The 26727-nt window shown below is 43.9% G+C and overlaps 7 protein-coding genes across 9 annotated transcripts in view; 3 read left to right on the top strand and 4 right to left on the bottom strand.

Annotated features, from left to right (window-relative positions):
* LOC121592417 (tyrosine-protein kinase Abl) overlaps positions 1-18483 on the top strand; it is a 33049-nt gene extending 14566 nt beyond the window's left edge. The window contains exons 2-8 of one of the 3 annotated variants that reach the window (XM_041913841.1): positions 2906-3850; positions 4306-4892; positions 4959-5181; positions 5390-5519; positions 5613-5692; positions 6177-9183; positions 18369-18483. In XM_041913841.1, the coding sequence (XP_041769775.1) occupies positions 2906-3850; positions 4306-4892; positions 4959-5181; positions 5390-5519; positions 5613-5692; positions 6177-9183; positions 18369-18468 (5072 nt within the window). In that variant the 3' untranslated portion in view covers positions 18469-18483. Of the gene's footprint in view, positions 1-2905; positions 3851-4305; positions 4893-4958; positions 5182-5389; positions 5520-5612; positions 5759-6176; positions 12734-18368 lie in introns of those variants that run through there. The other 2 variants (XM_041913840.1, XM_041913842.1) reach the window with 2 other exon arrangements.
* On the bottom strand, positions 12868-13932 carry LOC121592425 (putative protein TPRXL). Its single transcript, XM_041913850.1, has 2 exons — positions 13829-13932; positions 12868-13761 (listed from the first exon to the last, which is right to left on the bottom strand). The coding sequence occupies exons 1-2, from the start codon at positions 13838-13840 to the stop codon at positions 12967-12969; spliced, it is 807 nt and encodes a 268-aa protein (XP_041769784.1). The 5' UTR covers positions 13841-13932; the 3' UTR covers positions 12868-12966.
* LOC121592428 (activating signal cointegrator 1 complex subunit 2 homolog) lies at positions 16829-17757 on the bottom strand. The gene is made up of 2 exons (XM_041913853.1): positions 17647-17757; positions 16829-17569 (listed from the first exon to the last, which is right to left on the bottom strand). Exons 1-2 carry the CDS (start codon positions 17656-17658, stop codon positions 16967-16969), a joined length of 615 nt encoding a protein of 204 aa, XP_041769787.1. The 5' UTR covers positions 17659-17757; the 3' UTR covers positions 16829-16966.
* Positions 18484-21974: 3491 nt separating the features above from the next.
* LOC121592429 (selenoprotein F) lies at positions 21975-22800 on the bottom strand. The gene is made up of 3 exons (XM_041913856.1): positions 22651-22800; positions 22469-22578; positions 21975-22402 (listed from the first exon to the last, which is right to left on the bottom strand). Exons 1-3 carry the CDS (start codon positions 22705-22707, stop codon positions 22069-22071), a joined length of 501 nt encoding a protein of 166 aa, XP_041769790.1. The 5' UTR covers positions 22708-22800; the 3' UTR covers positions 21975-22068.
* Positions 22801-22806: 6 nt separating this feature from the next.
* LOC121592427 lies at positions 22807-26711 on the top strand. Its single transcript, XM_041913852.1, has 4 exons — positions 22807-22989; positions 23061-23197; positions 26106-26334; positions 26401-26711. The coding sequence occupies exons 1-4, from the start codon at positions 22895-22897 to the stop codon at positions 26615-26617; spliced, it is 678 nt and encodes a 225-aa protein (XP_041769786.1). The 5' UTR covers positions 22807-22894; the 3' UTR covers positions 26618-26711.
* Positions 23495-24525, top strand: LOC121592426 (39S ribosomal protein L16, mitochondrial). Its single transcript, XM_041913851.1, has 3 exons — positions 23495-23652; positions 23718-23789; positions 23863-24525. The coding sequence occupies exons 1-3, from the start codon at positions 23613-23615 to the stop codon at positions 24477-24479; spliced, it is 729 nt and encodes a 242-aa protein (XP_041769785.1). The 5' UTR covers positions 23495-23612; the 3' UTR covers positions 24480-24525.
* On the bottom strand, positions 24518-25753 carry LOC121592424 (leukocyte receptor cluster member 1). Its single transcript, XM_041913849.1, has 2 exons — positions 25644-25753; positions 24518-25564 (listed from the first exon to the last, which is right to left on the bottom strand). Exons 1-2 carry the CDS (start codon positions 25664-25666, stop codon positions 24547-24549), a joined length of 1041 nt encoding a protein of 346 aa, XP_041769783.1. The 5' UTR covers positions 25667-25753; the 3' UTR covers positions 24518-24546.
* Positions 26712-26727: the final 16 nt, after the last annotated feature.

Below are 26727 nucleotides of genomic sequence, written 5' to 3'. Positions count from 1 at the left end.
TTTCCTAAGGTTGAACATTGTGTTATAAGCACATAAACTTAGACTACCCAGTAGTACAATTTCGATCACAATAGAAATATTGATGAAGTAGTCAACTGATTAAATAAAATACAATGCTCTATTGGTTGCAGTTGCTGATCTCATGTTACAGTCGTCAACTCGAACGACTTAACAACACGCCCGTCATGGGTTCAAGCTCCTCCGAATGGATCGTGCCGCCATACGTAGGACTGGTATGGGGAGAATCAATAAGTCACTAAAAGTCAAGCCCACAAGTAATAGAGTGGTGTACAGGCAGGCCTTGACCGAGAACGGCTGTAGAGCCAAAAGAAGAAAAATTGGTTGCAGTAAAGCCTGCGAGGCGTAAAAACATTTAAAACCTCGATTCTTTTTTAATTATATTGCACATTCAATTATGGAGCAGATTCCAATGCTGGAATATCGAAGACGATTCCGGAATCAATTCCAGAATCGATTCCGGTGCCGATTCCGAAGTTGACTCCGAAGCCGATTTCTGAGTCCAAAATTCGAATCAGCTCCGAAATGAGAATTAGTTCTTGAATTGAAATAAGAAGTTTCAGAAGCGAAATTAGCCCGGGAATCTCCATGGAAATGGATCGCTTACAAGTAAATTTAGATTTTTAGATTTAGAGGACCCAAACGCCTATTCTTATGGAGATGCCGAAGCTGATCCTGATTTCGTAGCCAATTCGTACTTCGGAACCGATTCTGTATTCCGGAACCGTTTCTCATTCCAGAGCCAATTCCGATTGCGGAACCAAATCCGGAACAGATTCTGTTATCGATTTCGGGAACTGATTCTGGGTCTACTATCCGGAATCGATTTTAATTAAAACTTCATTTTTCACATCACCAATAGAAACACTTAGTCAGCAAACGCACCGTGTGTCCACGTAAAATTTCTTAACCCCAATAAATGGTCTTGTAGTAGAAATGGATTTTTTCATACTGTGATTTACGATTTAAAATTATTAGAGCATGAGCATGTCATCTGCCGAGCATTCATTTTGCATGTTGTTCCTTAGCAGAACAGTAATTGCCAATCCAATTTATGTTTCACGTTTGAACAAGCATCTGCATCTGTTTGTTCCGGGCCTATGACATAATGCAGGTTGGCCAGTATCCAACAATGATACGGTGGCGAGATCTGAAAAGGGTATACAGGTTAGACCGTGTCAAGGTCGACATCGATGTTTGGCAATATTGAATGATATCGATTACGGCTGATGGGTGAGGTAGTAATATTGATTCTCGCAAACCGTATATGGCCCCTTCGACGATGCGGATAAAACACGGCACCCCTTTGACGCAAGCAGCAGTTGACCCGGCAATCTAATTTTCCTCCGTAACACCGTTGCTTTCAAGCTAAAGGAGGTGCCCCATCTGATGGTACGGCTACACTTACATCCATCCAATTAAATATCTGTACTTTGTTTATACAGAGGCCCTTCCGTAATCCATCTACCGAACGACTTTCACCGCCAGCCGGACATGTGTTGCGAAAATTTTCTCCTTAGCTTAAATGGTTCTCTCGTGGTGGTGTGGTACAATATCACTATCCCGCACATGTTGCCCTCGACCTTATTATAGCACACGCCCTAACTACTGGTGTCTACGTTTGTTGATTTGAACGTGATACACAGTTGAGTCGCCGGCGATTGAGTAGGTTTCAGTGTATTTGGCGCAGAGGCAGAGCAAGACCGTGTGTGTCATTAATGGGGCGTGTGTTGGTGGTTAATGTGTTTCAATGTCGTAGAGAATAGTTTAGTTTTTATTGCGACCTTCCGGTGTGTGTTTTTTTGTTGTTCTGATGAAATCATATATTAACTCATTAAATAGCTATCAGGAAAATAAAACGATCATCACGGTGAACTTTGGTGACACATTATAATTTGTTGTTCTTTTCCGTGATTGAGATCTTTTTCAGTTATAAGATGTTGAAACAAGTATGTTTATAAATTTAATAAAGGCCCAAAAGAACGACAATGAAACTTTTGTGTTTGTGTAGAACCCTCATCTGTAAAATGCTGTACAATTTTTTTTACTAATTTTCATAAACATGTACTAGAAAATCACCATAATAATGTTAAAAATATGATTGTGAGCTACGCTACATAATAATTGCTTACCCCTTTTAAATTGCAGCCATTTTCTGCACAGTTCATGCTCAAACTTCAGGCAACTCAGGGATCGTTCGTTATGGGAAAAGCACATTCTTCTGTAATGATGCATTTGTGGTGAATAATAATCGTTACCATTAATAACGTCTTAACGGTCGTAGGTAGGGGCCCGGCGGTACGCACGCAAAGTAAAGAGGGAAAGTCGTACGGCTCGGTTCGAGTACATATCAATCGCACTCACGCTTTCGTTCGGAACTGTCCGTCTCGGTAGGCAAGCGGCGGCTTTGTACTTTCATTTCACACGCCACTGCCATGTCCGATGTGTGAATCGTGTCGGTGAATCTAGTTTGGCCTGTGTTTTAGGGGGGGCTGAATATTTGAAGGTCCCTCGAAAAATCGTTTTGCATTTTGCATTTGCATGGTGTGTTCCATCAAACTGTGGTGGATTTTGTAAGCAGGTGCAGAAAATGTATCCATTCGTGTTGATACCTTGGAATTTATGCCGACGGTCAATTTCAACAAATTGAAATAATTGCTCGATTTATGAAAGGAGGAGAGTAGTGCAATGAACTTCTTGCTGGTTGCCGTTTGGAAAGGTGTTGGCACAATCAGTTATCGTTTCTTGCATAGCAGATGCACTTAGTGTTTATGCAATTTCTATTAGGTAGCTGTAAATTGATGATTTTTATTTGCTTATGTTTTTAGAAATATTGTGTGTACATTGCATTTTTTAACGTGTTTTACCATCTCCTTTATCTTTACAGAAGCACTGCTTCAGTCGCGCCCGTTACCTCACATACCACCGCCTGGCAGTTTGTTACCAACGGACCTACTGGGCCAGAATCAGGATGGGTTGGAAAATCATACCGGCACCATGCACTCGCAGGGCAGCTCCAACGCGGCACAGTCCAGCTTCGAAACGGCTCACCGATGGACGTCGAAGGAGAACCTGTTGGCTCCCGGACCCGAAGAAGACGATCCGCAGTTGTTTGTCGCGCTGTACGACTTCAAGGCCGGTGGTGAAAACCAACTGAGCTTGCGAAAGGGCGAACAGGTGCGGATACTGTCCTACAACAAGTCGGGCGAATGGTGCGAGGCACACTCCGACTCGGGCCATGTTGGGTGGGTGCCGTCGAACTACGTGACGCCGCTAAACTCGCTGGAGAAACACTCCTGGTATCATGGGCCGATTTCGCGCAACGCGGCCGAGTATTTGCTGAGCTCCGGCATCAACGGTAGCTTTCTGGTGCGTGAAAGCGAAAGTTCGCCCGGCCAGCGCAGCATCAGCTTGCGGTATGATGGGCGCGTCTATCACTACAGAATATCGGAGGACTCCGACGGAAAGGTGTACGTCACGGCCGACGCCAAGTTTAACACGCTGGCCGAACTGGTGCACCATCACAGTGCGCTGCACGAGGGCCACGGGTTGATTACGCCCCTACTATACCCGGCCCCGAAGCAAAACAAACCGACCGTGTTCCCGCTTAGCCCCGAGCCGGATGAGTGGGAGATATGCCGGACGGACATCGTCATGAAGCACAAGCTGGGCGGTGGGCAGTACGGCGAGGTGTACGAGGCTGTGTGGAAGCGCTACGGCAACACGGTGGCCGTTAAAACGCTCAAAGAAGATACGATGGCTTTAAAAGATTTCCTAGAAGAGGCCGCCATCATGAAGGAAATGAAACACCCGAATTTGGTGCAACTGATAGGTAAGTGACACCCGGACAGGCGTAGGAAACAGCAAACAATCGTGATTTTAGAGGGCTTACCAGCAAGATAGAGAGTATGACGAGGTCCAAGAATACAGAAAATAGCCATTTATCAGCAGAACAGTATGGCCACACTATCAACGTCACTGCATAGACATCTTTTTGCTAAACAGTGTGACGAAATCGTTTAACAGGCAATGAACAAGCTAATTTACTTTTTGTCTATTTTTAAGACGATCGGTATCATTTTGTTGTCCACACGAGGCTTTGTTTACACGTTTTAGTCAAATTTTAAGCAGCTATTTCAGAAACAAAGTGTACCAAGCTACGTAACATATATACAGTGAATTTATTTGTTCATTGAATATTTTTGTTAGACAACAATTCGAGACGGATTGTTACCGGATTGTTTGAATAATGTGCTTAACGGAACATTTATTGCATTATCATTTTAGGCGTCTGCACGCGCGAGCCACCGTTTTACATCATTACCGAATTCATGAGCCACGGAAATTTGCTCGATTTTTTGCGCACCGCCGGCCGGGAAACGCTAGATGCCGTGGCGCTTTTGTACATGGCTACCCAAATCGCTTCTGGCATGAGCTATCTCGAGAGTCGAAACTTTATCCATCGCGATTTGGCAGCGCGCAACTGCCTCGTCGGCGATAACAATCTGGTAAAGGTGGCAGATTTCGGACTGGCGCGACTGATGCGTGACGATACGTACACGGCGCACGCCGGTGCCAAATTTCCCATCAAGTGGACGGCGCCCGAGGGCTTGGCGTACAATAAGTTCAGCACCAAATCGGACGTGTGGGCGTTCGGCGTACTGCTGTGGGAGATCGCAACGTATGGCATGTCGCCGTATCCCGGGATCGACCTAACGGACGTATTCCACAAGCTCGAGTCTGGCTATCGCATGGAACGACCGCCCGGCTGCCCGCCCGAGGTGTACGATTTGATGCGGAAGTGCTGGCAGTGGAATGCTCAAGATCGTCCAACGTTCAAAAGCATCCATCACGATCTGGAGCACATGTTTCAGGTAATTAGAGATAGGGTGTCTCTCTAGCGCTAATAGGTCTTATTCGGATAGATTTTCTGTTGACAGGAATCCTCCATTACTGAAGCGGTAGAGAAGCAACTCCAAGGCGTGGGTGTGATGCCGATGCAGCTAACGCCGCAGATGAGCAAGAAGCCACATATGGGTATGCAGCAACAGCAGCAACAACAGCTACAGCAACAGCAACAGCAACTGCTACCTCCTCCGCCATCACAAACACAACAGCAGCAGCAGCCGGTACAGCACGAACCTGCCATAACACCGATTTCTGGTACGTGCTCTTGTATAGTTTGAAGATTTCTTTTTTGAATATGTTTATTAGTGATGTACAATTTTGGCAATACTCATACGCTCACTAGATCCTTTCAAAGCTTTATATATTTTACCTGTTTTACGTAAAATGTATTGGGCTCAAAAAGCTCCCTAAATAAGGATGGGAAACATGCATAACGCTAATTGCGACATGCTTGCTTTCACAGATTCTGGTTCCGGTTCCGGTTCGAAGTTCAGCACATTTGGGAACAAGCAACCATCTACCGCTGGTGTGCAAATGCGACGAACAACGAACAAACGTGGCAAAACGGCTCCAGCGCCTCCGAAGAGGACAAGGTACGTACGGTGATTATTTTATACAACAGCCTACAACTAATTTCTATGTAGGCTGAATGAAAACAACGTTTTTAATCGATCATCTTGTTCCAGTCTGCTATCATCCAGCCGTGACTCAACGTACCGAGACGATGACAATTGCAAGCTTGGCGAGGGCGAGCAAAATGCAAACGGTACTACTATTCCCATCACAAAATCGTCCTCTTGCAGTAGTTTTCTTATCGATAAGCTGTTTCGAGGTATTTGATGACAAAAAATTGCGGTTATTGTTTGGCCTTTTGGTGCTTTTTTGTAATTATTGCTACCACGATTAAATTTCTTGAAAGCTTTCGATTGCATTGACCAAGTGAAAATTTTAACCCCAGTGAGTGTGTGTTAACCTTTTTACTAAACAATGTGAATTTGTGTATTTTCAATTAGGAATTTATTTTAAACCGCAACTATAATAAGCTCACGAATCGTGTTATGAGTCTAAAGAATTTTAATGATTTTAAAGGTAACCAAATTTGAACTAAAATTGTTTCCAGTATGTTTGTGACTACCGCATAAAATGCTAAACTAACAAGCTTTTCGATGGTTGAAAAACTAACTCCAAGCGATAATCACTGTTGAACGATTATGTTCAGTCGTAACTAACTGACGGAATTTTTATTTTAGGATTTTCCCGTGATATGGCAAACCTAATGAATCGGGCAACTGATTCCGAGAATGAGCAAACCGAAGTCACTCCGGACACCGATACAGACAATCCGGAACCAGTTGGGTTTCAGAAAACTCCCCAGCAAAGTTCATTCAAGCGCGCCCCGATCATGGGCAATAGAGGGCTGGAAACACGGGGCAGCAAACGGCTGCCCCAGCAAGCACGTCGTGATCAACTACCGCCCGGCCCGGGAGGTCAACCGTGTACGCCAGTGTTAGGCACTGGACAGCCACCGATAGTAGGAGCCCTTGAGGTGCAGAACGTCAAGAAAGCCATCAACAGATACGGTACGCTGCCCAAGGATGCGCGAATAGGAGCGTACCTCGAATCGTTGCGCCAAAGCGATGGCACTGTTATTCAGCAGGCCCAATCGCCGGTGCAACAACAGCAGTTACCTCAGCACCAGCAGCCGCAGCAGCAACATGTTGTCGGGCCGCCGCCAGGTGCGGCTCCAATGCAGATGGGCATGAATCCAAACTTGGCACTGGTTTCGGAACCGCCGCCTCCGCCCATGGCAGCGGCAAATGCGATATCGAACAGTATACTAGCGCAGCGAAACGCAGCGGCAATCAAAGCACAACCACAGATGATACGAAGCAACTCCTCGAGTGGGGTCACCATGTCCAACTCGGCCACAGCTAGTCTTTCAAAACTGCAACGCCATCGTACGACCACGGACGGTTCGATGATGACGTTCTCCTCCTTCCGCGGGTCGGTTGGAAACAATAGTCCAAAGCGAGCTGTCCAGCCGACGCTAGCCGATCTCGAGTTTCCGCCACCACCGGTGGATCTTCCGCCGCCCCCGGAGGAGTTTGATATGCCGCTTGATCAACGAGGAGGAGGAGGAGGAGGAGGGTCAGGAGGCATGTTGGAAAAATCGATCGCCCCCTCGAACGATGTGCGCAACACGGAACCGAGCGTCGAAGAGGCCAGCACGCGCTTTGGCGTAAGCTTGCGCAAACGCGAACCTTCCACTGATTCGTGCAGCTCACTCGGCAGTCCGGCTGATGCCATGATCAATACCGTGGGAGATCCGTCCTCGCTTCCCACTCCACCGCCACCACCCGTGAAGGACTTGAAAGCGGACTCGAAACGTGTAACGAATGTGCCAAAGTGTTTACAGGGTGACGTCGTCGGGGGTAAACGAACTGCCGGTCCACTGCACGGCACCTCCGATCCAGCATCACAATTAGTCAGTGAGCTGGCGGAATCGATGCATTTACCAAAGGCGCCCTCGCCACTAACGACCGCGCAGGAACCACAGCACCAGCAGCAGCAGCAGCCAATCTCCCATTACAAGTCCTCGGACGTTAGCTCGCTTCGCAAACCGGTGTCGATGTCAAAATCTACTATCCTGCCATCTACCAATGCAGCGGCTAATGATAATCACAGTGCTGCCCCCAACGCTGCCTCCGGTGCACCGCAGCCGCCCTTCAAAGCGCAGCTGAAGAAAGTGGATACAGCGAAAAGAACACCAGCCCAGCCGGCGAAGAAAGAGGAAAGCACGGGTGGCATTATCGATTTCAAGTCCAGACTACGCAAGGTGGATCAAAACAATACGGAGGTGTCGAGTAATGGCGGCAGCGGCGGGGGTGAGTTTGTCGATCCCCCGACGTCGAATGTGGACAATAATAACAAGCACCAAGCAGGGGGCAACAGTCTGCAGAGTATTCACAACAACAACTTCAATACCACCGCATCCAGCAATAATAGTAATGGCAACATCCTGAACAATAATGATAATTCGGCTTCCTCCTCCTCGTCGGAGAACGAAAACCATCGGTCGGCGAAGAAGGGTGAGACGGGAATGCCGATGGTAGTTCGAAACGGAACCAGCATTTCCGGCAAGAACAGTATGGATTCCAGCAATAAGTTACTGCTAGAGAATAACGAGCTCAACTCGCTGAAGCTGAAGAAAACGAATGTCGCGTCCACGATCGTCACGGGTACGGCCCCGATCGACAGCAACAAGGTGATCGAGCTGAAAAAGACTGAAATCAAGATTGAGCTGACTGACGATCGGAAGCGCGAAAGTCTGGAAGGGAACTCGCTCAAGGTGGACAGCGGCGGTGGTAGCGGAGATAATCTGTCAACAGGCAGCAGTGGAGCAGGTGGCGAGGACGGGGACGGTAAACGTAAAAGCACAGGCAGTATTAGCAGCCTGAAAAAGCTGTGGGAAGCGAAGGAATCGCCGAGTGATCCGTTGAGCGCACAGCTGAGCCCCAAGCTAGGAACAAAGAGTGTAGCAAATATGGTACCGAAAATGAACAACAACGTGGAAGCGGAGGATGGCTCCATAGGAGGGGGTCACGATGCAACTCAGCAGCAACAGCAGCAGCAAGAGCAGCTGCAACAAGCGAATGCCGGACCGGCGGGATGCGTTTCGACGGGTACATTGGGCAGCAACAAAAAACCGGCCGTCCCTCTGAAGCCATCCAAGTTTTCTTCCATTTACGCGACGCCGGTACAAAATATGATGCAAACGGCATCGTCCACAGTGGCATCGGGCTCAAGTGTTGGTGGTGGTGGTACGTCCAATACGAGTAATATCTATGCAAAATCAAACGACAGCAGCAGCATTATTCAGCAATCAGACAAGGACAAGTCGACGCTAGCAACAGCGACGACTGGTTCCGCTACGCCATCAGCAGGTGGGCGTGAGTCCATCCTGGAGCTAGTGCAGTTGTTGCAGACCAGCTTGAAACAGCCGGTCGGTAACATTTCCGCCTCTCAGTGGCTAGCACTGAGTGATCGGCTCAATTCGCTACAGTCCAGCTGTGTTACCTTTGCCGACAATGAAAGTCTGCCACCGCACGCCAAATTTCACTTCCGAGAGCTAGTCACACGGGTGGAAAATCAGGCTCGTTCGTTACGGTCCGCTAGTAACAAGAACGTTCAAGACAACGAAAAACTCGTCCAAGAAGTCGGCCAATCGCTGAAGCAGATATCAAATGCCTTGCACAGGTAATTTCAAGTAAAGTTGGTTGATTTCGATGAATCATTCTAATAGGTGGTTCTTTATTTTTGTATTTTTTGGAGATGCCTCAGTTTTTGAAATGCGTTTAATAGGAGTCATTTCGTAGGAATTTGGGATGATGGTTTTAATTAGCACAAATTCCGCACCAGGGGTTTGGCTTCATAATTCCCCCTCCACGTTAATCGAGGAGACGGGTTAATGAGCTTAGTTTTGATTTTTCTTTTTCTTTATTTCACATTTAGTCCTCGCTGGTCAATCTGTTTTTTACACCAACCAAGTTAACCTTAACTCAAGTTGATGTTTATTGGCCAATGGAAATTATACGTACACATGTTTGCTTTAACGGGAGCCATCTCGTGTAAGATTTAGTCAGGCGGTCCATCAGCTTCGGTTTGAATTGATTTTGTGCGTTGGAACACCGTTTTCATTCTTTACTGGGAGAGAAGTATTGCAAAATAAGCGGTTTTCCACAGGACTTTAATGTAAACGTAGGTCTATATGTACACACTATTCTAATATCTTACCCATTTGTGTATGTATGATTGAGTAAAATACATTGAAACCAACCAAAACATTTGAAATAGATAACTATCATGCAGTTAACAGTTGGAAGAAAGACGAATGGAAAACGGATCTTTGCAGAAAACGAAAGGATAACTGTATCCATCCTGAGCGAAACAATCCAACGAATGAAACACAGACACAGTCGTACTGATTGTCTGGTCGGAAATTTCAATGCAAACACGTTTGAAACTGAATTAATTCCAAAAACAAATTATAAAGAAAGTAATTAAACAACAACCAAAACACATCTATGAAACAAGAATCAGCATCACTGATACTATTACTGTGCTCAATGAATTTGCCAAAAAAAAGTGTCGCGTAAATTAAAACAAAAAATAACAGGAGAGCATACGCCACAATGAAGAAAGTTATTATACTTCCGGCTTTCCATAGTTTTATTGTTTACGAAGCATAGGGGGCGAAGTAAGAGCACGTTACGTGTTTGCAGTATGTTCAAATCCTAGTGGATTTGTGTATGTTCATCTTCGGTTGTATACAGTCCAACAGTACTTTTGTTTGCGAGTTGAATTAATGGAATGGTTGACGCAGGGACTTATGTACGAATAACGATTTTAAACGTCTCCGTTACATGTTTTAGTTTTGCAAAACATGATCGACATCGATGATCAAGCAAACACCATATGGATAACGAAGCAAAACACAGTGTGCAAAAGTGAAACCAATTTTAAGGCATTGTTAGTGATAGTTTTTAAACCAGAAAACACCCACACACTGAATACTGCTTTGGCTTGAAGCCAGGCAAGACCGTAGAAGACTGTAAAACGTTTAAGTTTCTAAGCATGTAAAAAAGCACCTTTGGCAAAGAGAGAGACCGATCATCGATCGCAAAATGCAGGTGGACCATTTGATCATTATAGTTGAAAATGTTAAATTTTCAACACATTAACACTGCTGCGACTGTGAATATATGCCGTAATTTAATGCAACTACAGCACCAGTAAGATGTGCTTGGCTCTAATACCAAAAAAATAAAAAAAAAAAACATTGGAAAGCTTGGAAATGTGGTGTTACACTTTTCAGGAACGATCTACTATTTGAGGATGTATTATCGAAAAGAGATACAGCTACGCCTGGAGAGGCACCTTACTCTCTCTCTCTCTCTCTTACTAGCTATGCGCGAAGTGTTTCTCAAACAACAGTAAATGGCAATAAGTGATTATCATATATATTTTAATATCCAACGTTAAGCCAAAGAGCTTAAGACTTTCGCTTACCCCCCATCAACCGTACCGTCGTTTGTAAAGGGTAGATGACAATTCGCTTGCAACATGAGATAATCCGCGCGCTGGTTGCATTTTATGCAGCGGGGAAATAAGAAATAGATTCAGTTTATTTTAAGTTGACAGTTAACTTATTTACCTACCGCTGGGTAACAGGAACGGGAAAAGATAGAACTACGATAGCTCTAGACGCTTTTTACTGTGTGTGAGTGTGACTGGGACTCGTAAACAACCCGAGAACGTGAGTTGTGAAACTTATACATATACTTTCGTTCACACTTCACCTTATGCTCTCCCGATCAGCTAGGTGTGCCGCTAGGAAGCATGTTAGGAACCGTAGCATGTCGTGTGAACAATGGTACTGTCTAGAAGTTATAAAAATCGCTCTCCTCGTGTGCGTTACAGCCGTACTACGGTCGAGAACGCTGCAAAATGCTAGTCGTAAATGGTTACATTATTATCATTAGATTTTAACGTATTCGATTATAGAGCGGTGGTGAATACAACGCTAAACAGGGAGGTGTGATGGAGAAGGCGCACGTGGTGTAAACCGATTAGCGGAATCCAAATGGGTTTTATTTTAATATTTTATTTGAAATCGAAAATCTCGTTAAACTTCCATTTTATTGTAGTAAATAGAAATAGGTTTTATGCAACACATTAGCACCACCACCACTAATGAGCGCGCGCGCCTGCACCAGTACTCTAGTCGATGATGCGGCGCACTACCGTACCCACGAAAGTGATGAAGCGCGCCAATGTGTGTCAGAGGGATAAGAAATCAATTAGCGGGCAAACAATTTCGACTTTTATTGCAAAATAAGGTGATAAAGCATCGGGGGTGGTGAGCATTCAGTCATAATAACATATGTGCGCTAGTGTTTTATTCGGTGTGTTACTCTGTCCGGTGATGTTTTCGAAGCTATCGGCAAAGAAATAAAACAAAACCTACGTAATACTGTACCCCTTCCCAATAGAACGTGTGTCAGTCGGGCGCAAAATCGCACTATTACGTATTAATTGCATTTTTGGTTTGTTTTTTGAGAACGATAATTAATTCAACGCCAGTGATTGGATGTGCAAATAGTGGCGAAATCAAAAAAACGAAAGATAACATAACTTAAAAATGCAAAACTGTACACCATAATCAAAACGAGAGTAAAATTCAAAGCTACTTAGAATTACAATAACATCTTAACATCGGGAAAGCAAGCAACCAGTGCGTAAAGTCAAAAGGAGCAACCGAAGAACGGCAGAGTTGTATTAAAAAAAAAAGAGAAAAGCAAATCGCTAACATGTGGCGAGAAACGTATAAGACCATAACATATACAAATACATACAATATATTCTTATATTTTTAGAAAGCGTGCTTGCACCACTCAAAAAAAGCATGAGCTAAAACCAGAGATAGGTAACACATTCATTCGAAACACACCTACATTCATATTCATACAAAAGTAAATATATATATATATATACACACACATTATATATACATACGGAAACAAATCACACGCATTAAAGACATGTCATGCATATTGAATACCTTATGATAATAATACTTCATCCATGAACAAGAATAACAACCAACACAATCTTAAAACTCCTTCAAAGGACAAGCTTTTGTGCGTGTAAAGGGCAGGAACTTGTAATGAGCAAATATGGAACAGTGGAAACAAACACCTTGATAAATGAAGAAAAACAATGATTAGCGAACAAATTGTAAAATGTATCAAATGTCATTCAATGCGCGTTTTACTTCCGTCATGTGAAAGAAAGCTAAAAATGCACGTGTCGTATCATTAAATTGTCAACGTGCTTCTTCTGCGATTGAATTGAGCAAGAGGGAAACAAATAACACTTGAATTTTTAAATCGTTAAGCTTACATGCTGCAGCTTTTTATTTGATTAAAACGTTAAACATAAACAGAGAACAACAGATTAAAGCAACACTATACAGTTTCATTATGCACCCTGCTGTCGGATGACGGGATGCGTCTGTTGGTGCGTTTTTTGCTCCGACTCTTCCTTTCGGTGCTCGGATGTTTCCTCGGAACTTTCATCCGATTTCTGTTCGTTCTTAGGCTGTTCCAGTTTCGGCTGTTGTACAGTAGCTGCTGAACCGGTAGACTTTTCCGAGAGGTTGAAATTTTTCAGTATCTGATCCACCGGGACCGGTCGCACATAGTGAGGCCCTTCCTTATCATCACTGGAAGTGGCTGGGGCCACAGTGGTTGTGCGTTTTGCCGCAGTAGTACCTGCACTGCTGCTGGCAGTGGCGGCAGTGACGGCGACCTCACGCTTTGTCCTGGACGTCGTCGTAGCAATCGGAGTTTTCACTGAAACGGGGCTGGAGGTGGAACTGCTTCCGGTGGTACTACTGGGCTGTTCCGTCGTAGTAGAAGGCTGATTGCGCCGGAACGCAGGATGGTTCGCGGCCGTGGTAGTGGATGCGCTTGAATCCGATTCTACCGAACGTTTTGGATTGTTCTTAGTGGTCTGTTCAGTGTCCGTGCTGGCGCTAGTGGAGGTTGTCGCCTCGTTTTTTGCTACCTCAATGCTAAGCTTTACTCCAGACGCTGGGACCTTTTGGATGTGACTCTCGGTGGTGGAGGAGGATGCCGGGGAAAGTTCCTTCAATTCGGTTGGCTTTGGATCGCTGGCAACATCCGGATTGATGGGTGAAGGGCGAGATAATTTAGGATGGTCTTCTACCGGCAAAGCTAGACAGCTTGCGGCAAGGAATGCAAATACGCAAAGCTTTAAAAGAAACATAACACATGAATTGAATATGTTGCTGTTAATTTAAATAACAGACATTACTTACAAATTTAATCATTTTCTCGCAGTTCAACGTATGGCAACGCTAGTGGCAATGTGTTCGATAGCAAGTGAGCGATGATATGATGCCAATGTTCGCTCTTATATACATCGCGCGGTTTTTTACACATTCGTATGCCAACACGCCATTTGCACCTTCCAATACTGTACGGGTGTATAGAAGGAGACAGTGGAGCAATAGAAGCCGAGGAATTACCCTGAATTGATATGTACTTAACTAATTCGCATCTGACGACGGCGCATCGATCGGACCGGCGGCCCCATCTTCTCCCCGTATGTGTTCACGGCACGGCAGATAAGTGAAAGAGTAAAACACGGCCGATTATCACTTCCCTTTGCCTAGTGGTAATCGATGAGTAACTCAAATCTGCTCAATGCCGACTGTTTGTTGTGTTTTCGTCCGAAGCGCGAGGTCACAATGCCGGTTCGTGAGTACGATTCTTGTTTTGAGTGTGTTTTTTTGGCAACCAAAAATCGCTTTGACATACTTTATTGTTATGCAATGGTTTACGATAACACATGCTGCGTGTTTGAATTGCGACAGCATAATGTTGCTTCCCCGAATCGCAAATCTTTCGAAATTGTCAACGATACTTTCTTGATGTGCAGTGCCAGATAGTTGAAATTGCTTAAAAAATAATTTCGCTGAAAAAAGCCTATTTTTATGTATACAAATATAATCATATTTGTAACTATCTAATGTATAGAAGCGCCGTTCCCAAACAAAGCCAAAAGCTGATCGTTTCTGACTTGAAATGCCTAGCATGTATTATTAGACCGACGTGACCGCATTGTGGCTATTAAATCATGTTTTTGCTAACTTATAAAAAACAGAAATTCTACCATAAAATCTTCCTTTTGGCTAAACAACTGTCGTCGGTCAAGGCTTGCCTCGGCCTGTATACCACCTGTGGGCTTGACTTTCAGTGACTTTTAGATTACCCCCCATAGCAGGATAGTAATCAGTCCTACTTATGGCGGCACGGTCCATTTGGGACTTGAACCAATGACGGGCATGTTGTTAAAGTTGTACGAGTTGACGACTGTACTACGAGACCGGATAACTAATACCATCAAATACTTAATCAAATATTTGTATATTTATTAAATGACCGACGGATCTCATACGCCCACTCGATATATGTAAGGGTACAATAGGAATATAACATAAATAGTCACACGCTTTACAATAACACAATAATAACAACAATAACAATAACAAGGATGCTAAAGATTCTGGCGAGAGGCGCGAAGTAAATTAATGCGACTCAACACATTTGCTATCGTCATGCCGGGCTCATACGCATCAGATTCCGCATTCAGTGTAAGACATATACGCAAAAACGGGAGGCGAAGGCGGTCCTTGTGTCTGGGATGGCCAGCATCGCCCGTGGGCGGAGAGTTCTTGCAAGCACGTACAATATGTTTTTATTAATCCTATTCGTGCTAATACTGAAGATAATGCTATAACTGGTATATACATTTCAATTTACGCTGTTAACACCGCTCAAATCCATTCCCGAAGTTGGCGTTTATTTCGGGTTCAGTTGGTCAAAGGCAGCTACAAATAGCTCCTATTTCTTACAAAGTTTTCCTATAATTTTAGAGACACCATGCACAATTATTTTGATATACACTGCTCTTGACAATATCATGACACTTCGTGGGTCGTTACTACTGTTTGATTCGTGAAGGTTACGAAGTGTAAAATTCACACCTCTAGAAAAGACATATTTTCATTATTCAACGGCTCAATGTCAGCCCTGAGGTTCCCTCCAAGGGTTCTGCTAATGATCAGGGGAAGGAAGTAAAATAATAAACATATGATTAACAGTACCTATGTACGTCTGATCATGCAAATCGTTGCATTTGTGTGTGGATTGAGCTCCAAATGCGCTTGAAATGATCATCTTGATGTATCGAAACTATATCCAGATATTGGGGGGGGATATCGAGGAGGGTAGTCACCGATAGACAAACCCATTTGTGACCAAAACAATCACAGATGGACTAAGATGCTTGCTGCGATGCTAAGCTAACCGGAAGAAAACTTCAAACTTAGGAGAAGATATAAGGCATTCTCAACGCTCATTTTCTCAAGCACTCATTAGTGCTTTTGAAAAACGTACGTTCTCAACGTTTGTAGAATCGGTATAAAATCGGTTTGAGAATCTGAAAAATCGTAAAAGACCACACTCTAAGCAGCTCTGAATAGTCAAGACCTTTATAAAAAATTCGGTCCAGATCTCTGCCGATCCTTTCATATCCAGGATCATGACATGTGTTGGATGAAATTCACGCTGTTTAAGACCTGCTCCTTTAGAATCTGGTCACTTGGTTCAACATAGAAAATTGATTTTGACATCAAAAGAAAGGTATTTTATTTCCATTTCATTGCAAAATACAAAAAAAATATTGATGTACCGATGAATGCAGCGACTTATCCTTCGATGCCTTTTATTAGATTCGGCACAATCGATATATCGTTTTATCTAGCTACTTTCTCCAGTAGTATGCAATTCGCAAAGGCCTTTTAGTAGTTTTCTGCTTTTTTCCATTATTGATCAATTATTGCCACATAACTGTACCATTTTAACACTTCCCAACTGTAATGACAGCTAGCCTATTCTTTACTGAACCACGGACCCCTGATAGTGGGCAAAATGCATTTATTAAGGCGTATTATTATTATTATTTGTTTAAATTTATTTATTAAAAAGACATTCCGATACCGAGTTATATTCCTATCAAGATAGTTGGTTGACGATATTGCGGTTTACGTCTCGGTGCATAGAAACCACGTTGAGCATGTCGTTTGTTCGTACGATTTGACGTACTGTTATTTTTGTTCATAACATTCAGCTTCATAAATGTGGAATGCATCTACGAAAGTTTTAAATGTTAAGTGCTATAATATTATGTTTTTATTTGTTTAATTTATCACATTCTTTCTTGGAACAGTAATGTGAAAATAACACCACTGGGATTACATTCGATTGCAAGTTAAACGTGTGTTTATTTGATTTTTTATAGAAAAACACAATGTGTAAATTAAAAAAAAAAAACACTTCTTCACAAAGTATCGGTCATCGATTCGATTCGTTCAGTTCCGCTTTTGTGTGATTTAAACCTTCTTCGCGGGGTTAGCAGTCGTCGGGTTTGAGGCGGGCTGGTTAACGGTTGCCGGTACCTTTGCATTTCCAGTCGTTTGGGGTTTGTTCGATGCCTGATCACGGCTCTGCTGCTGCTTGGTTACAGTAGGACGCGGCGCGGACTGAGTTTTACGCTGCTGGCCGTTGGTGGTAGCACCCGCAGCAGCGGCCTTTGGTGGAGCATTGGTGGACGGGCGGGCTGCGGCGGCTGGCTGGGCAGGTACAGTGTCACGCTTGTTTTTCGGGGCCTGTCCGATGATGGCCGGCAGCACGGACGGCTGTTTCGGATCGACGGTTGCCTTCGGTGCAGCGGTGGTCGAATGTCCTACAGCCGAGTCCTTTGGTGCTTCACGCTTATACTTGTGGGGTGCCGGCTGTGGCTGTTGGTGCTGCTGGGTTTGCTTCAGCGAGTGCTGCTGAGATGCTGGGTGCTGTTGTTGCTGTTGGTGCTGGTCATGCTGCTTCGGCTGCTGCGGAGCGTGGCTTTCGTGCTGCTTAACGTCGTGGTGGGTGGCTGGACCCTTCTTATCCTCGGCAGCAACCAGAGCGATTGCCGCACACAGTACCAAAATCATCTGAACACGATGAAAGAAGTTTATTAGAAACATCATTGATTTATTTCCCAACAAAGGTGTCGTTGACAGATACTTACGAAAGTCTTCATTGTCTATCGTTTGGAGGATTGAACGTGAATGATGTGCTTATCTGAGGCATCGGGTGATATTTATACGACATTCGATAAAATGGCACCAGAGAGTAATTTCTAGTATTTAAACTGGTTCTTCTCGAGACGCGATCATATGTACACATGGCACCTAATCAAGCGCGAACCACAAACGCGGACAGTTTTGAGATAGACAAATTAAGAACAGCTCGATAATTGGTTGTGCACACATAAACAACATATTTTTAAACCAGGAGAAAATGCCACCCTCGTCCATGCAACCAGCAGCAGGGTTAAGTGCTATCAGCCGGTCGCACACGATCGATAGTTCACAGTAAACTTTAATTTGCAATGTTGATTCTGCTGAAATGTTTAGTTATCCTGAAGCTTCAAACAAAGCCTTACGGGTCGATTGGTTTTGAAGCAATACTTTTGAATGTCTCTGTTTTACAAAAGAAAGAAAACATCCGTTCGCTCCTTTTCATACCCGCATTCATAAGAGTTAATATTGCAATGAGTCGTCAAATACTGTTGACTCCATTTTAACTGCTTTAAGATACATCGAATAACTCGTCAGGCACGAGGTCTTCTCGTAATGGATTTGACTTTCATGCATGTCTAACGTTTAGGATATGGCGTTCAAGTGAGCATAGAATTTGTCATCCCCTTTCCCCCTACTCACCATTTCCCTTATCTCCCTCTTTTATTAGGTACTACTGCACCGGTTCATTACCTACCTTGAATGGTGTAAATGTTTTAACGCTAGATACGTCCATCACAGAACCTTGGAGGAAGAAGGTCATATTTTAAAGCAGATGTCTGCTACACTGGTAATCGCTAATGTTTCTTTTTTTTTAATATTATGAGCAACAAAAAATTAAGATGCTCACGGTAGTCTAGTGGAAACAAGCGTCAGCTCCTGCAAAGCCAGATATCGATCTCAGATATCTATATTTTTTATAGAACTCTATCTAAAAAAAAATCGCCGAATGTTTTTATCATGATTGCCACCTACATGACAAAGACGAAATTGTTCCTCTTGCACGGTATATTTTACAGTCCTTTGACGTACAATTTTCAACTCGCACGATTTAACAGCATCAAGAGATCAAGCCATGTATGGACCGAGATGTTAGGGTTTTTTATTAATTCATTTTGCAGGATAATCTTGTAATGTATCCCCTATAATCTTCAACAATGATATGAACAAAAAAATCGTACAGTTCCCTCAACATCAAACCCCGAAAAGATCATACACCACATATCCAAATGTACTCCAGATTACTCACTCGTATCCAAAACGTTGGATTCATTCATTTTTAATCATCCGTTTGTTCAGAACTAATGTCTGTAAATGACCATTAAATGTGCGATATATTTTTTATGTGTGGTCTAATTCTTCAGAATTTTATAAGTTTGTAGAACCCATGGTAGACAATAGCAGTTCCGACGCCAGATTTCGGCTCCAGAGACACTCTCGAGCCGGCTCTGCACCAACGTATCCAAGGCCGATTATAACACATTACACCGAAACAATTCCTTTTCAATGAAATTTCAAATGGGAAAATCCGTTGGAAAATGCAGAATATAGTTAAGTTAAGGGGCGGTCCCGTGGTACAGTCGTCAACTCGTACGACTTACCAGCATGCCCGTCTTGGGTACAATCTAGTGATAAATTCGGAATCGACTCCGGAAGGTAGGTCCGCGCTGCAATATCTCGAGTCGTTCGGAATCGTCCGGAATCGCCCGGAGTCGCCCGGAGCCGGAGTCGCCCGGAGCCGGAGTCGCCCGAAGCCGGAGTCGCCCGGAGCCGGAGTCGCCCGGAGCCGGAGTCGCCCGGAGCCGGAGTCGCCCGGAGCCGGAGTCGCCCGGAGTCGCCCGGAGTCGGAGTCGTCTGGAGTCGCCCGGAATCGTCTGGAGTCGTCCGGAGTCGTCCGGAGTCGTTCGGAGTCGTTCGGAGTCGTCCGGAGTCGCCCAGAGTCGGAGTCGTTCGGAGTCGTTTGGAGTCGTCGGAGTTGTCCGACAGACTTACGGATTATATAATCGGAACAAAATTAGTAAGTCGGGTAACTATTAAAAGTAAGTCGGGTCGGGTAATTATCAAAAGTAAGTCAACGAACCCGAGTAAGTCGGGCCGGTCTGGTGGTACAGTCATCAACTCGTACGACTTAACAACTTACCCGTCATGGGTTCAAGCCCCGAATAGACCATGCCCCCATACATAGGATTGACTATTCTGCTATGGGGTGAAATTAATAAGTCACTGAAAGCCAAGCCCACAAGTGGTAGGCAGGCCTTGACCGACAACGGTTGTTGTGCCAAAGAAAAAAAAAAGGTCAACGAAACACTACACAACGTCAAATGCACGTCAATACTGCAATCACATCGGGTGTTAGCTTTCACACTCGCAGGAAGAAGGTAGATTCGTTTTTTTTCTATGCTATCGTATCGTAGGCATTTCCTTTGAAACGATAGTGCGTTAGTGCCGTCTCCCTTGAACCGTTAGTGTGGAGCCGTTGGTTGGGACCTACCCGATTCCTATTCCGTGTTCGGAATCAATTTTGGAGCCGATTCCAATTCTGGAATCGACTCCGATACAGGAATCAATTTCGGTCCCGGAGCCAATTCGGGATTAGTTTTTGGAGTCGATTCCGAAGTAGACTCTCAATCTGGAATCGATTTTGGAATCGGAAACAGCTCCGGAAATCGGAATCGGCTCCGGAATCGGAATCAGAATTGACTGCAAAATTGGAATTAGCTCCGGAATGAAAATCAGTTCTTGAATTCAAATAATTTTAATTTCAGTTTCAAAGGCGAAATCAGTTCGGGAATCTCCATGAGAATAAATCGTTACAAGTAAATTTTAACTTTTTGCGACTATCAATATGTAGCATTATCAGACCCAAACGATTATTTTGATCGATATGCCGAAACCGACTCCGATCTCGAAGCCGATACTGCTTTCAGAGTCAATTCCGATTCCGAAACCGATTCTGATTCCGGAGCCAAATTTGATTCTGATTCCGGAGACGATTCTTCAAACAATTCAGGAAACTGATGCCGGACCTACTATTTGGATATGTTTGTAGAAACCTTCAGAGCTAGCCGGAATCGATTCCGACAAATCCTTCATTTCCCATCGCTAGTTCGGAGTCGTCGGTCCTGAGCTGTTGATGCGGAGCCATTATTTTTTTTTTTCAAGAATCTTATAGGGACACCTACTACAACCCACTAGAATCGCACCGAGTCGTCCAAAGTCGGGGCCGTCCGGAGTATTTTTGATAACGATGATGATGATGATGATAATGATGACCCACTTCTGGTACCTACACGTGCAATCTTAGCCAGGCCGACTTCGAACGAATCCAGACGACTCCAATTCCAGGAGACTCCTGGCGGAACTAGTGGTTCCGATTTTGCCGGAGTCGGATCGGAATCGGATCGGAATCGTGGGTGCGTTCCATAGAGCGCAACACTATTTCAGAGTAGTAAGGACCATTTTAGAGCATGATCTTTCCCAGACTATTCCAATCTACAGTGTCGCAGGGTACATGCAAACCCGCGACACGTACGTTGGAATCTGATGTTTTCCATTTTTTAGACGATCTTTTCTGGTAAATATTCAGTCAGAGGTGAATTTATATCCAACAAACGTGATAGCTGTGGGCGATATTGTCTCATTGTACAGTAGATGACCGCTAACTAAGAGGTTTAACAAGCTCCAGTTAACGAACAATGTTCGCTAACTGGAGCGACGTTTCTATTCTATTGATTATTAAATTAAAACAGGCGTTGACTGGAATAAACATACCAAACTTTTTTTTCATTTATGTTGATATAAAGTATAGTAATTCGTGTAATAACATAAATTAATAGCAAACGTAGGCAAAAGACCCTAAATTTGTTTGAAAAATGCACATTTGCGACAAATTTCTCTTCATGAGATTCCGGATGTTTCGTGCTTTGACGTTTAAGTGTTCGTTAACTGAGAATCACTCCAGTTAGCGAACCTCCAGTTAAAACACATCCAGTTAGCGGTCACCTACTGTACCATAATCGACCAAAAGCAAAGCTGATAAATAATATTTGGCTGTTTGTATGTTGGTTGGGAGTATCGCTGTACAGTTTTATTTGCACAACATGTATCGATTGTTTACCGGATGTTTGGTCATATTTTGTGATAACATCCGTTAACAACCGACGGGCTAGCTGTATGAGAATGGTATCAAATAACTGTTTGAGGTAAGTGGTTATTTTTTTTTCATTATAGGTTAGGATTTCTCTTAATAAATGGTAATAAGGTGACAATAGCTCAATTTGGAAAACGTTTTTTTCGTTTATCTAGCTTTTATCTCCCCCAGGCTAGATATGCTTAAAGAATGTTTTAGATGTGTTTATTTGCGGAAATCATCAAACACGATTCGTTTTAAGGTAATCGTCATCTTCAACTTTCGCCAAACGTGTTTCGAAAAACTCCTGCACCGTGTCGGTGTTCCATTTGTTTATGGAAAGCGTTTCCTTCACATTGCCCTGCTCGTCCATTAGCTTCACGATCGGATCCAAACCTCGCACGTACTTGATGGTTAGGTTGGGAAACTTGGCCGGTCGATCGCTCTTAATGAACGCCTGAATCTGTGGATATGCGCCAAACTTGCACGTGCACACCTCCAACACTGCCGCCGGATACACCTTCAGCTTTGAATCGGCTTCAGTGTCCTTTTGGCAACATTCTAGGCAATGCTCTCTGTAACACAAAGCAACAGGCAAAATATATAATAAACGGTCCAATGATACTTCTACATGTGCTCACTTCAGTTCGATTAGTCCATAATCGCTTAAGCTACTACACGACGAACAAAACAGTTGCGATTTGATAAGCCCCAGCTCCCGGCAATCTTCGGCGGAGAATTCTGCACCAATCTAGAGCATAATGTTATTTGATTTAAGAAACGTGCCATAGATTTGGATCATGTCAGTATACTGCCTACTTACCACATTCAGAATCGAAAATAAGAGACACGTAATGGCAAAGAGACGCATTTTGATCATAAAATTAATGCGCTAGGCTTTCTGGGCTTGCAAGTGATGATGCTACACGTACGAAAGAGATTGTTTACAGTTTGTCTTTGACAACAATCAGTTGTTCCTGCTTTGTCAGCCGTCAGAATGACAATTGCCAAACGTAAATAAAAGCATCTTCATTTGTGTACAAATCGCAATCAGCCGGGACGAAAAAATGATTCTTCAGCATTTAGAGCGTAGTTTACGGACCAAAGCGTGGCCAATTCTATGCTTGAGCAAACGACCCTCAAGTATAATATCACCGGCGATGTAAGTTTGAAAAGTTATGTCATTTGAACACTTAAATAATCGTCTAAAATCACGTTCTTCTTCTTCGACAGACAACGAAGTTTATCCACCTCCTCCGTACTATGTCGAAAGGCTGTGATAAAACGCGAGGAATATTTCCTGAAGAAAGATAATATACCTGCCGGATTTAGCATCATTTACCGCGCTCCGATGGAGAACTATCTTACAAGTTAGTACACATTTGCTTGTTTACGCAATGCACCCACAAACGAGAGATCGTTCACTGCACGCAAACTTTTGCGCGTATAATACGAGTGTCTATTTTTTATTAATTTTGGATGCCGTTTTTATTAGTATAATTTTTCTTTGCTCTAAAAATCTGTGCAAAAGTACAAAAAACCGGCAACAAAAGATTTGTGATATGTAAACAAATCTGTTTTGGCTAAGTTTGGCATCACTGCCTTATTTGACAGTGCGCAAATGCACGTGCTACGCCCCTAGTGGCTGGGGATGGAACTAAAGATGACAGACGGGAAATTACTTTCTCAATCAAAACACGCTAGGGGCCGGGAGTGTTTACGCAATTTTTATACTGCCTTTAGGAGGAATTGTAATTGTTGTTATTCCGCAAGTTTGGGTCCAAAATGCTGGCCAACTGTGAAAAGCTGCGACCATTGCTTACGGGTAGGTGATGCAAGTCTAACAAATTTGCGCATTGTAACTTTACCAAAACAATCCCTTTTTGGCAGGCTTGTTGCATGGTCAGTACGGTCTGCAGATTGCCGGCATGAAGTTTTTTGCTCCACCGATTAAATATGACAGTGAGTAGCAAACAATCCATCTGCAGCAAACGGACAGGGCGTTTGATACTATCTGCTTACCCATTTGCCACAGATATTCAGATCCCAGAGAAGCCCAAACTCCGCTTTATGGACAAAGTTCCGCAGCTGCCTAGCAATCTCCGTGCACCAAAGATGCAGAAGAAGCTGAAATGGATGCGCGGCCCTGAGCTGGTGCACAATTCGCTCGTTCACAAGCAGTATGGCATAGTAGCGACGGGGGGAGGTCGATTACGATGGGGCCACTATGAAATGTTGCGATTGACGATTGGTCGCAAGATGGATACGAGCCGCATGTTTGCCATTTGGCGCGTCGAGGCACCGTGGCAACCGGTGACGAAGCAGGGCCAGGGCCAGCGCATGGGTGGTGGTAAAGGTGCCATCGATCACTACGTTACGCCGGTGAAGAGTGGGCGCGTCATTGTGGAGCTGGCAGGAGAGCTAGAATTTGTAGAGGCGAAGAAAATTCTTGATATCGTGTGCCCTAAGCTGCCGTTCAAGGCAATGGTGGTTTCGCAGGAGATGTTGGAAAACATGAAAGCGGAGGAGGAGCGTTTGGAACGAGAAAACCTAAACCCGTGGAACTTTAAGTACATCATCCAGAACAATCTCGGCGGTTGCCACCGATGGTTGTCTCCGGTAGATCACAAGTGGTTCGGAAAGTATCTGTAGATGGTGCGGAATGGGAAATAAATCGGTTATTATAGTAGTTACACAAGACAGAATCTTAAGTGGCAGTTTATTCGTAATTTTGCTTTGCCAGTTCGGGATTGAACTGTGAATTGTACTTCTGACGAGGAACCGAATGCTGTGGCATTACTTCCTTCGGTGTCTTGGACGGTGGATCTGGTTCACCACGCAGTTTAGCAAGCATCTTCTCCGTCCTTTCCTTCTCCTTTCGCTCCCGCGCAATTCGCTGCTTCCGCATCTGTTCTAGCTGTGCCTTCTTTGCCTTCACGACCTCTTCGTCCTCGGTACTTTCGTCCTCATCCGAACTGGATTTCTTATGTTTCTTTTTCTTCCGCTTTTCCTTTTTCTTCTTCTTATTGCTGTGCTTCTTATGTTTCTTTTTTCTTTTCTTCGAATGGCGTGATGTATCTGAAGAGCTCGAACTTAACTTTCGCTTTCTTGGTTCTTTACGACTCGTTTGCTCAATCAGTGCTGCATATTGGGGCTTCGATTTCACTGCCGGAGAGGTGTCCGGACATGGGACGCTCGGTTCCGCGTGCCTAGAGATTGAGGTAGCCGAGGGTAGTTTGAAACTTGCACTCGGTACGTACCGTCGAATAACGTTCAGGGGATCATGATAGTTTTTCGTTTTTAAACCAACTTCTATCGGCTTTCCGTGTTCATCGAGGCTTTCCGCACGTTTTGGGGCCGTATCGTACCAGTCCCGCTTGCCGAGCGCTTCGTTCGTATCCTGCCCCAGATAGGTCAGATAGCCAATCTGTTTTTCGTACTTTTCCTGCTCCTCCTTCTTTTCCTTCTCGTGTTCCGCGTTCGATCGGTTGACACCGTCATGTTTTCCTTCCTCGAGTTCGCTGAAAAAGTTAACGTGCTCTTTGGCCGTTACGCGAACCTCGGTTTCGGACTCTATCGGTTTATCTGAACCGCTTCGGGCCTTCTGACGAAGCAAATTGATCCGTGCCTCCTGATCGGCTAGCGCTACACGGCGTAATCGTTCCTTTTCCTCCTCAGCTGCCTTAGCTTCATCTCGCCTGACTCGAGCAATGTTGTCTTTGGTGCGAACGTGCCATCTAAACCATGGATGAGGAGTTTTCAGTAATTAGTTGAACCGTTTTTATAGGTACATAGCAATTGTTTAATAATTCTCACCTCTTTTTTGGCAAAATATTCATTTTGCAGAATATTTGCTGCCCGTGCGACTGGTTGGAATTAGTTTAGTTTGTTTACAAATAAGCTTCAACTGTCAAAAAGATAAAGCCGCATTTACACGCCACTGTTTGGCTTCAAAAGAACGTGCTTGTTTGTTCAATCTTTTGCTAGAGTTCGCTTTACTACATTTTATTAAAAACAAAAAAAGAAAAGATATTTATTTGTTATTTAAGCAAAACCAGATTCAAAAGCTTCATTGGCCAAAGATTTCCTGCAATCGAAAATTTCTATGAATATTTCCCAACGTGTTGGAAATCTATACTTTTCGTAACTGCAAAGTTGTAACGGACGCTGGTGTTTGGTAACGGTGGAAAAGCTCGCCTTTGGCAGATTCAAAAACATAACCCAAAATTCTGCCTTTATTTCTGAAATTAAAATATTTTCTTTTCTCTTTATTTCCAGCATGCAACATTGTTACGTCTTTTAGTTTTCTGGCCATCGGTGGAATATGTGCCTTCACTTACTTGAAGGATTTCCATCACATTGTGGTTCCGTTCGAGATTGAGTACGCTACACTAACGGCAAATGAGACGGATTTGTTGTACTTTTTGGGATTTTTCTTTCTCATAAATGCCGTAATCCGTGTCATGGTGAACCGTTATCCACTGAGAATATATCGCAACGATAAGCAGTGCGTAGATGTGTGATACAAATTTTAAAACATTTTTTAAATCTATTCACATCTCTTCTTTTCCAGATATATTGCTGTATTTGAGGGACAAATACCACTAGTCACAAAGCAGTTCAGCTTTCAGCAGGGAGAGGTAACCCCAGTTCCCCCGGGCGGTGTTTTACCATGGCAAGAGTCGAGGTATAAAATCAACGACAAAAAGGTGCTACTGTTAGAAGATTACTTTCGCACTCCGTCGGAATTGAACGCGATGATGATGACCGAAAAGTTGGACAGTGAGTAAACCCAACCGTCTTGTTGTTTTGGTAGCGTAGATAATAGTCGATAAGTGGCGTTCGAGTTATATAAATCCAGCAATCGCTACGAAAACGGTCATCCTTGGCGTATTATTGC

Source organism: Anopheles merus, chromosome 2L, assembly GCF_017562075.2.
Source record: "Anopheles merus strain MAF chromosome 2L, AmerM5.1, whole genome shotgun sequence".
NCBI classification, from domain to species: domain Eukaryota; kingdom Metazoa; phylum Arthropoda; class Insecta; order Diptera; family Culicidae; genus Anopheles; species Anopheles merus.
This window is presented reverse-complemented; position numbering and strand designations above follow the sequence as displayed.

Bases quoted from the DNA above. Each gene is read 5' to 3' on its own strand.
- LOC121592429 (XM_041913856.1), bottom strand. From the start codon at position 22,707: ATGATCAAAATGCGTCTCTTTGCCATTACGTGTCTCTTATTTTCGATT. The intron at 22,579-22,650 runs GTAAGTAGGCAG...ATTATGCTCTAG, and splicing joins TATTTTCGATTCTGAATGTG to ATTGGTGCAGAATTCTCCGC. The intron at 22,403-22,468 runs GTGAGCACATGT...TTTGTGTTACAG, and splicing joins TATGGACTAATCGAACTGAA to AGAGCATTGCCTAGAATGTT.
- LOC121592427 (XM_041913852.1), top strand. From the start codon at position 22,895: ATGATTCTTCAGCATTTAGAGCGTAGTTTACGGACCAAAGCGTGGCCA. The intron at 22,990-23,060 runs GTAAGTTTGAAA...CTTCTTCGACAG, and splicing joins AGTATAATATCACCGGCGAT to ACAACGAAGTTTATCCACCT. The intron at 26,335-26,400 runs GTGCGTAGATGT...CTTCTTTTCCAG, and splicing joins ATATATCGCAACGATAAGCA to ATATATTGCTGTATTTGAGG.
- LOC121592426 (XM_041913851.1), top strand. From the start codon at position 23,613: ATGCTGGCCAACTGTGAAAAGCTGCGACCATTGCTTACGG. The intron at 23,653-23,717 runs GTAGGTGATGCA...CCTTTTTGGCAG, and splicing joins GCTGCGACCATTGCTTACGG to GCTTGTTGCATGGTCAGTAC. The intron at 23,790-23,862 runs GTGAGTAGCAAA...CATTTGCCACAG, and splicing joins TCCACCGATTAAATATGACA to ATATTCAGATCCCAGAGAAG.
- LOC121592424 (XM_041913849.1), bottom strand. From the start codon at position 25,666: ATGAATATTTTGCCAAAAAAGAG. The intron at 25,565-25,643 runs GTGAGAATTATT...TCCATGGTTTAG, and splicing joins AATATTTTGCCAAAAAAGAG to ATGGCACGTTCGCACCAAAG.